The sequence below is a fragment of the Apodemus sylvaticus genome, chromosome 2 (assembly GCF_947179515.1).
Source record: "Apodemus sylvaticus chromosome 2, mApoSyl1.1, whole genome shotgun sequence".
In the NCBI taxonomy this organism is placed as follows: Eukaryota; Metazoa; Chordata; class Mammalia; order Rodentia; family Muridae; genus Apodemus; species Apodemus sylvaticus.
This window is the reverse complement of record NC_067473.1, coordinates 23045048-23055434: the sequence shown is the minus strand read 5'-3', so window position 1 is coordinate 23055434 and position 10387 is coordinate 23045048. Positions and strand designations below refer to the sequence as shown.

The following is a 10387-nucleotide window of genomic DNA, read 5'->3' as shown; positions in this document are numbered from 1 at the left end:
AGAGAACCCAGAGAGATGAGTATTGCTGTGAGCCATTGAAGTAGGCCCTAGAAACTAGAAAATGAAATGAATTCTTCCTTAGATTATCCAAGAAGAAATAGGACAACACACACCTTGATTTTTAGCTCACGGGACACCATTTCATTCTTCTAATGTATACAGGTGTGACATGATCAATTTAGGCATTTTCAAATTTAGAGTGAATTGATACACAGCAATAGAGAAATAATAATGGAGACCCTGGAGGTGACCAAGTACTCCGATGCCTAGCTGCCCTTTCTCTACGAAAAAAATAAAACTAAAAAAAAATCACCATGTCTTCTTCATATAAACCCTCAGGTCTGCTTCACCTCATGGGCTCAGTATACTTCAGAAGCATCAAAGGAGCACTTTCTGTAACTGTCATTGAATGAGTTCCATTTGTCAATATAGGACAAGCAGAGAGCCCTTGAAATTTTTCAACTACTAATCAGTTGAATAGAGAGCTATATTTTAAATAGTTCTCATCCCGATTGTGACTTAGAGTGGCCCGAAGAGTTGTCACTATGTTGCCATAGTGTACAACCTTCCAATTAGGTCATAATTGTCAGCAGCCATATAGAAATTGTGTTGAAATACTGTATCCCAAAGCCTGTATAAGTGTGCGGAAATGCCTGTTTATTTTAAGAGCAATTTCTCTGGTTGATTGATATGATGCGCTTGTGCCACTTAACTTCAAGATTGTCCATTAACTTAATCTTTGTATGATCAAGTCTTGGGAAACATGCTTAGCTTAGAAAAGGAAAAGGACGTGAAAACAAATACGTGTTCTTAAGTTCCATCATGCCTTTTCAGTTTCCATCAGTGAGATAACAGCAGGCCATAGGAGGAGGGAGAGAAAAGAGAAAGGAAGTTGGAAGGAAAGGAGATAAAAGGAGGAAAGGTATGTGGGGGGAGGGGGAAGAATGGCAGAATGGGGTGAAGAAAATAGAAAGGAAAAGGCACAGTGGAGGAGAATTCCAAGGTTGTAATGACTCCAGTACTCAAAGTATCATAAAATATACTTTACTTTGTGATCTCCTCATCAGCTATGTGAGTTAGAAAAAAATCCTATTAGTAACATTTTAGACAAATGGATCTGAGGCTAAGAGCTTGTTGGCATACAAACCCAGTCATACAAATCCAACATTCTTTTCAAGACAACATCCTTTCTATTGTTTTTTATTATCTTGAAATTCAATTGCTTTGAGTGAGGAAAAGAAGGAAGAAGAAAGGGAAGATGAAGAAGAGAAGGAGGAGGAAGAGGAGGAAGGGGAGGAGGAAGAAGAGGAAGACGAGGAGGAGGAAGACGAGGAGGAGGAAGGTCATATTTCCAATAGAGGATCATGCCCCTAATTCAGTGATGTTTCCATTTCACTCCCACCAGGAGGACCAGCTCAAGCAAAGCATTGTTGACATTGATTTTGCAATCTCCCTTTTCTACCCTCCTCCAATGCTAAATGTTACAGCTGCTTGTCTTCAGGACATGACCATCCACAAGTTGCTTCTCAGATCTAGCCAAAATCACCCATGAACAACTAGACATGCTCTTGAGCACACTTACCACACTGTGAACATGCTCAGACCTGTAGACTTGCCACATGTGGAACCGGAACCTATTTCTCAGCTCCCCAGCCCCACACTATCTCTAGCTCTCCTGGAACCAGGATGATGTCCCTCATCAGCCTTCTCAAAGACCTCTTCTTCCTTATAAGTAGTGTTCAGCTCCGCTCAAATAATGAGGCAGGTGGATCCGTCCCACCCACCTCAACTGAAACAGAGTTTGGAAAATTTCAAAACTGGAAACATGCCCAGGTAGGCTCAGGACACAGGAGTGTTGGTAAATCAGAGGCTGGGGAGCTAGGAAAATCACAAAAGACTCGCAGGCTTCCTGCATTCCTTCTGTCGCTACAGGATTCCTTCCTAAAGGAGAGGCAATGGCTGAAGACAAAACAAAACAAAACAAAACAAAAATCTCCAAGGAAACATATATGAGATTTCTTTCTAAAAACTAGATATTTAAACAGATCTCATGGACAGCAAGAACAAGGTTCAGAGTCTGGTTAGATGCCGGTATCCATGCCTGCTTCTTCATTGTCCAGAGTTTCTCGTGGTTTGCTCCACCACGGCTCTACCATCTGCTCAGCTTTTGCCGACTGGCACTTACTGTGAAGAGATGTCACAAAGGCCCAAGTTCATCGGCAAGAACACTACAGCCACAGTGGTATGCCTTGAGTGTAGTGACGGATATATGATCTTTTAAGAAAATATAAGAAGTTATTTTTATTCTATGTTGTCATTGTGTTTTGCTTGCATTTACCCAGCACCTACATTGCTACTTTATTTTATGGGAGTGCTGTTTAGTCCACGACAGAGTTCCCACTCTACCCGCTTGTTCAGAACTCTCTTTATTTTACTACTTCAACTTCTCTGTCCTGAAGAAACTTGAATGGCTGATTGATACCTTATTGGAAAAACTGCAAGTTTTTGATGAGGTACTTATTAAAATTAACATTTAAAAATATTTGTCAGGAGTTGAAAATATAAGGTCAAGAATAGTCTCTAAATCTGCAATTTAATTATTTATTTAGTTGGGGGGGCGGTGTCTCACTATGTAACCCAGAATGATCTGGAATTCATAATACTCATAATATTGCCTTCTAAGTGCTGGGACTGTAGGTATGTACCCCCATGCCTCAGCTTAAATCTGCTTCTACAGACAAAAAAAAAAAAAATCCTAACACTTGAGTTGTTCTGTGAAAGGGCATCAGCCAGACTGCATGGCTCTGGGTACTGCAGCTATGGTTGAAAGGACAAGCATTTCCAAGGACAAATGCACAGTGTGTCTCAGAGCACTGCGTGTGGGCAAGGACATGCTGTCACCTTGAAAAGTAGTGACAGCCACACTTTGTATATGGAGGATGCTGCAGTAATTCCCCAGCATATTTAATTCAAACAGGTACTGAGATCTGAAACATGGAGATCTCTACAAATTAGAGGGATACTTAGTGTGGGTTTTTTTTTTTTTTTTTTTAGGGAAGAAAAGAATCCAGGCCACAAAGAACTATCTCAAAGCAATGCCAATAGTTCTTTTGATCTTAATCATTGCATTGCTACAAACATGTTTTGAAAGTCTACACTGCAGATGAAATTTCTTGGGATAGTTACATGAAATGTGTATATTATAAATATTAAAACTTATTATTTTCAAGTGTCAATTTCACCTTTTAAAGTCGTGTGTATAAAATATGCAAATAAATTCTATTTGAATATTCCATATTCCTTTGAATTAGTATCCCAGTCTTAACTGGAGAAAACTCAATATTACTTGAATTCCGTCTCTTGACTGTACCCCTTTAGAACATGAAATCTTAAAGAAATTAATTTCTATTGGAAGTGGCACCTTATTTCTTTTTTCAAGGAACTTTAGAATCTAAAACTAATTATGATACACAAAACACTGTATGTTCACATGGCTATAGATAATACTTGAATATATCGCATGAGAAAGATTTCTGGGAGAAATCCTCCATTTAACCCATTATTAAGGTCCCATAAGGATCTATAAACAGAATTCCCCAAAGGAATTATTACAGGGCAACTTGACTCTACAGTGGCATAAAGTTGCTTCCCACCGTGATAAACTCAAGGGAAATTAATCTAAAGAGATTATGCCTTAATTGCCAGGTCCTAAACAAACTTGTCACAAAAATTGCTATAGTTTGACACATCTGTTAACAAAAACGGGGTCTGAGGGTGCAGAAATGATCAATTCCCAATCATAAATCTTAAAGGAACTTTGAACCACAATGAAGCTCAGATACTGGTTTTCCCTTTGGGGGGTTTACTGACACTTGTTTGGCAGTGCTTTCTAAGACATTATTGTAAATGCAAAGGCTTTAAGCGTAGGTAACACAGCAAATTTATTTTTTGTTACCCAAGTGTCAAATTGCAACACAAATCATGCATTGTTTGTGCTTCCACAGGTCAAGAACTTTGTGATTGTTGTGTTAAGAAATATCCAGGGGACAATATTACTAGTGTCCACATGTAGACATGTGTAGTGACCATATTCCATTCTAATTCCTTGGACTCCAGTTATATAGAAAATCATCATCGGAAATGTATCAAGGGTATGCAATGTTCTACCACCCTGGCTTCCTAGTTAAATGCTGGGTCTTTAATAATAATGTATGTATGGCAGAAGGCTTCAGGGCTCATAGGAGAGACAAAAGGACCAGGGCTCTAAACTCAGGCTAACAAGGGACCATTGCAGAGCAGCTGAAACATCCCCTCTGGTTCTTTTACATATGCTTGGTACTGCCTGCCTCTGGGATGCAAAACACAATTCTTTGTCTCCACAAAATCTAGGTGAAAAAAATATATGAACATCAGAAGGTGTTCATGCTACCTTAATATTTACTGTGAAAGCTAAATCGACTGCTCTGTCAGGGAGAGAAACAGAAAGCTGGCTAAAAAGAAGAAAAAAAAAATCCAGGCAAGTCAAGCCATCTGAAAATAGGGTTTGTCATGGAAACAGCATCCTAATGGGATCATATCATCAGTGGCTTTACGGTTTTCCAGGTAAGTTTTATTTTGCCATCAATACTGAACGAAGCAGAGCCAAACCAAATCAAACAAAAAACCCTCCTGGTTTTATGTATCTCACATACTTTAAAGTGCTTTCTGAAAACAAAGCCCGGCAATGACTTAAAATACTGTTGGAGTGGCATTATAATAAAGAGAGAATATAAAACCTTCCTGTGTCAGATTCACATCTGCATTACTTTAAGGACAGCCACAAGAAGACTGGTTTGTTTTTTTTGTTTGTTTGTTTGTTTGGTTTACATTTATTCCTGAAACAGAAATTAATTGTTTTAAATTCTCCCACAAGTTACATAATTACCTATTGAGACAGGTTCTAATTTGGCTAAAGAATTAGTTTTTTTTTTCATGAGTATCTCTATATAAAAGCTTCTCAAATGCCATTAATGTAACAAACAAGCTTACTTTAAATGTGTATTTTTCATTAAAATGTTTAATATCTTAAAATGAGTTAAGACTTACAACACAATTTCCTGACAGCCATTAAAGTCACCCTGGTGTATTAATGGATTCTCTTTAGCCCTTTGTCCTTTTATTTTAGAAAGTAATGAAAAACATAATACAAATATTTTAAATCTCCAGATATTTGAAGTTTTCTAGTAGGGTTATATTTCTCATATTATTCCCATATTATAAAATGTAAATTGTTATTTCTATTTTAATGTATATATAGTCACATGGATGTGTACAGGTATATGTACCTACATGCATATAAATTCTGAGGTCAAGTAGGAAATTCTTCTGTGAAAGGTTCTCTGAACAATACGAAAATGGAATCTTCGGAAGTAAACAACAACAACAACAAAGACTCGCACAGCCTACTGCTGTCTTAAGATGGTTGTAAACAGAGTCAGTGACCATGCACTGATTGTTTATGGTTTCTGGAATGTGCACGGTAATGGAAAAGACAAGACAATACCTCATAGAACATCACAAAGGCACCCAACTGAAAGATAAACCTCCTTAAAAGTCATGTAAATGTATCCCTTGAGAGAAAAAAAAAAGCCTTGGTGTTAAAAATTAGAGTGATACTTTAATAATAATATTGTTTGATTAAAAGACTGAAGCCGTCTATATTCTGCTGCCGTGAAAGCAGCTTTGGCATGGGACTTTACAAATGCCATTCAGAAGGCAGACTGGTTGCTCTTCGGAAGGGCAGATTTTTCCATTGAATCTTTAGGTTTGTATATTGTCAACTGGTTGTGAGGCATTGTAAAATGTAAAGGCAGTTCAGATAGGACGGTTATTTTTCAGGCACAAAAACAATGGAATTTCGTACAAAACTTTCATTTTTTTTTATTTGCGAAATTAAAAATATGGCATTTTATATATATAAACTTCTATTCCTCTATAAATATAGATGATCTCATGGTGGTGAGAATAATAATAATAATAATTAATAATAATAATAATGCATACCAAATCCAAAAACCAATGTCATTTTAGGGTATGACAGACATAGATAAATTTAGGTCTTATGTATGTACCGGCATTTGTGATAAACTCTTAAAGTTTAAACACTACAATCAGGAGGATCGCTTTTCTCCTCTTCTTCATCGAGAACTAAAGTGAGCATTTTAAATGGCTTTGAGAGATTTACATTTGACACACTGCTGTGAATCCAAACAGGGGCACACGAGACAGGATGCAGTAGGAATGGACACACGTCCCCTTCAGCACGCACGCCTAGGCTGTTTCTCTCACCCATCCATCAGTCCACCGCCTGTCGCCGGAAGTCCAGCCAGGCTTTCCGTGGGGGTGTGACTGTTCCTCCCTCAGAATGTGCTGCTAAGGAGTGAGCATACTGTGTTGATAGTGTACAACTTTTAGATTGTGAAGGTTGACATCCGTCTAATTGCAGTCTGGTTAAAACCAGAAAACAGCGTTTCACTGGGAGGAACTCCACTCCACTGAAATCTCCTTGGGTTTCCATATTCTGTGTATATTCTACTATCCTGTTAAGGAAGGTAGACCAATTCCTTCACCAAACTTCCCCAGCGACCTCGAGGTCTGCATTTCATAGAAGGGTAAGATCTAGAAGCAGGTAGCACCACAGAGGGTGAAGAAAGCAGGTTGCCAGACATCAGAATGCAATCAGAACGAACATTTTATAACCTCTCTCTTTAGCCTCTCCCAACCCACAAAGCTTGCTGCTCTTGCCATGATGACGACCAGACCCAGAGCAGGTTCCCGATACCAGAGAGTAAAAATGAGCTCATTCATAAAAAGTCAGACTTTCCAAAGTTTGGGATTGGTTACTGTTCTCTCTCTGACCAACTTAGGTGCAAGGAGGAAGAAACTGGGTGCGGGACACCAGGGTAGAGGGAGGCTGGGTCAACTGGAAGAGCGCATGCCGGGGCTTCTAATGAAGTTGGAAGGTGGATCTCAAATAAGCAGCATCGGGAAGTCACAGGGACAGCCCTCCCCACTCTACAGCTGAAAAGGGGAGGAACTGGAATGGGCGGGGCCCACCTCGGGATCTGGGAACTTTCTGGAGTTCTGCATCTACCTTAACATTTCCCACTGCAAGCAAGGAAGGGAAGGGGCGGGAGACACTGAAGGAAATGACCCCTGGAGAGACGGGCCAGTGCTCCCTTGACAAGGATGAGGGCACAGGGCAAAGCACTTAGCAAGTGTGCTCTGTTTTATCCCTTCTGCAGTCTGCAGAAAAGGGCAAGTGAGAAAAGCTCCAAATGCTTAAAATCGCTCTAAATAATTAAACATTTTAAAAAAAGAAAAAAAAAAAACTTCGTGTTTCATAGTCTTTAAATACAAATATACGTACAAAAAAATCTTACACAGGCTATTTACAATCATAAAAGTGAACAGTCCTGGTATCAGAGCGAGGGCTAGAGAGATCACACACACACACACACACACACACACACACACACACGCACACACACCTCTATCAGTTGGGCCCTCCAGTTCCTTTACCCCAGGAAGCTTTTGCAGGACCTATGCTGTTTGTTGGAAAATGAACCTGCAAAAGTCCGTTTCTGGCGAGGAAGCCTGGAGCGGCCAGGCTTGGCAGGAATTCCTTGGGGCCAGCTCTCAGGTGATGGCTAGGATCTGGCCAAAAAAAGAGGGGGAGAAGGTAAGAGTCTGGGTTTCAGACGGTAGTCTCTCCCTGTTTGCTGTTGGTAAGCCTCGTGTAGAATTTCCTCCAGGAATTCAGGGTCTTGCCGGACCAGATCCAGAAGCCCGATGTGATGCCCACGATCAGCGTCATGAGATACTTGATCATGAAGACTGTAAAGTCGGGGCTCATGGGCGGGTGTGGTGGGACACCCCCACCTCCCTGGAGGTGAGGGCAAGGGATGGCATAACTCTTGCAGCTCTGGGCCACCCAGCTGCGCTCCCACTGGTCCCGAAAGGCCTGCTCATAGAAATAGCAGGCGATGACGATGGTGGCCGGCACGGTGTAGAGCACACTGAAGACTCCGATGCGCACCATGAGCTTTTCCAGCTTCTCTGTCTTAGTGCCGTCGTGCTTCATGATGGTGCGGATGCGGAAGAGGGACACGAAACCAGCCAGCAGGAAAGAGGTGCCGATGAACAGATACACGAAGAGCGGTGCCAGCACAAAGCCACGCAGGGCGTCCACGTTGTTGAGCCCCACAAAACACACTCCGCTCAGTACGTCGCCATCCACCTGGCCCAGCGCCAAAATGGTTATAGTTTTGATGGCCGGCACAGCCCAGGCGGCTAGGTGAAAATACTGTGAGTTGGCCTCGATGGCTTCGTGGCCCCACTTCATGCCGGCCGCCAGGAACCAGGTGAGGGACAGGATCACCCACCAGATGGAGCTGGCCATGCTAAAGAAGTAGAGCATCATAAAGAGGATGGTGCAGCCCTCCTTCTTAGTGCCCTGCGCCACTGTGCGCGCCCCGTCCTCTGCAAACTTGTCGTTACACACCACCCGGTCCTCCAGCAGAAAGCCGGCGATGTAGGCCACCGCCACCGCCGTGTAACAGCCGGAGAGGAAAATGATGGGCCGTTCCGGGTAGCTGAAGCGCCGCATGTCCACTAGGTACGTGAGCACCGTGAAGAGCGTGGAGGCGCAGCACAGCACGGACCAGATGCCTATCCAGGTGCGCGAGAAGCGTAGCTCCTCCGGCCCGAAGTACATGAGCCCGTATACCTTGGTGGGTTCGCAGGGCGCTCCGCAGTCCTTCTCCCCCAGAAAGTGGTAGTTGAGGTAGGAGGGCACCCTGAGGGCGCGTGGGCAGGAGAACTTTCCCCGCTCCACCGTCCCGGCACCCCCCGGGTAGCCGCCGCGGTAACCGCCGCCGCCGTGCTGCGGATTGCTGGTCCAGAACTCCGGCAGCAAGGAGGGAGTTGGGGTACCTTTGTCGGACGTGTTCTGACCCACGCACAGCTCTCCTGCGCCGTGCACTGGGAACTTCTCGCACTTGAGCGTGTCTGGCCACTGGAAGCCGAACTTGTTCATTAGCGCCTCGCAGCCCTGGCGTGCGCGCTCGCACAGGGAGCGGCAGGGCGGCAGCGCCTGCTCCAGTACGGTGCACACAGGCGCGTACATGGAGCACAAGAAGAACTTGAGCTCGGCGGAGCACTGCACCTTCACCAGCGGGTAGAACTGGTGCACCTCCAAGCCGGCGTCCTCCTGATTCGTGTGACCCAGCAGGTTGGGCATGATGGTCTGGTTGTACGCGATGTCCGTACACAACGGGATGGAGATGGGCTGGCAGTAGCCGTGGTCCGGGATGGAGATGCCCCGTTCGCCGTTGTACTGCTGCCCGCTCTGCTGTGGCTGGGGCGGCAGCGGGGCTTGCTGGCCCGGCCCGGATACCTGGCCCGCCGCCTGCGCTCGGACCCCCAAAAGCAGAGGAGCCTCCAGCAGCCAAAGCAGCAGCAGCAGCCCGCTAACCCAGCTCCGGGGATCAGCTCGGTGGCGGCGGGGGCTGGCCGTGTCCCCGTGCCCCACCTCCTCCCGCCGGCCGGGGAGTGCTCCCGCACAAAGTTCCAAGCTCGGCCGGCCGGCGGCCCGAGACTCGCTAGGCGCCGCCTCCTCAGCCATACTTTTTCGGCTCCCTCCTCGGCGCCGATCGGCTGGGGCGGGCAGCGGCGCGGCGGGTGTTGGCTCCCACTGTGTTCGGGGAGATCTGGTTGCCGATGCCCTCCGTCGGGCTGCGGCCGCGCTCTGCCCGCTCCCCCGGATTCTGCTCCGCGTCCCGCAGCCGCCGCCGCCGCCGCGGAAACTTGCGGTTCATGAAGCGCCGGCGGCGTGGAGAGCACGAGTGGTCCAGGCGCGCCGGGGTCGCGTCCCTCTTCCCTGGCCCGCGGCGGGCTGTGGTTCCTGTCCCGCGGCGCCGCGCTAGTGGCCGCAGCCGGGCAGAGGAGCGCCCAACTCTCGGCAGCCTAGCCGCCCTGGGTCCCCCCGGCGCCTCCGCCTCCTCCTCCTCCGCCGCCTGACCATTTGTGTCAATCCCTCAACTAGCAGCCTCTCCTCTCCCTCGCGCGCCCTCCAACCGGTTTCTAGGCGCCCCGCAGTCTGTCTTTCACCGGGAGGGAGGAGCCTTGAAACCGACGCGGAGCGGGCGGCTCAGGGACCGTCGCCCAATCGCAGCACCCGCTTCACAGCGCAAAGGGAGCCCATTCCCTCTGAGCCCACACTGGAGCCCTCAGCCGACCAGAGGAGGTGGAGGAAGTGTGGTGGAGGTGGCAGAGGCTCGGCTCAGGCACAAAGAGTAGCTATGAAGCGGGACTGGCTTGGTCGCTTTTGCGGAAGAAAGGGCGAGGA

General features: G+C 46.0%; 1 protein-coding gene across 1 annotated transcript; it reads right to left on the bottom strand.

Annotated features, from left to right (window-relative positions):
- Nucleotides 1-7305: 7305 nt before the first annotated feature.
- Nucleotides 7306-10076, bottom strand: Fzd1 (frizzled class receptor 1). Its single transcript, XM_052173167.1, has one exon. It carries the CDS (start codon nucleotides 9662-9664, stop codon nucleotides 7736-7738), a length of 1929 nt encoding a protein of 642 aa, XP_052029127.1. The 5' UTR covers nucleotides 9665-10076; the 3' UTR covers nucleotides 7306-7735.
- Between the last annotated feature and the right edge of the window lie 311 nt (nucleotides 10077-10387).

What these genes read in the sequence shown, in the direction of transcription:
- Fzd1 (XM_052173167.1), bottom strand. Translation starts at nt 9,664, where the DNA reads ATGGCTGAGGAGGCGGCGCCTAGCGAGTCTCGGGCCGCCGGCCGGCCG.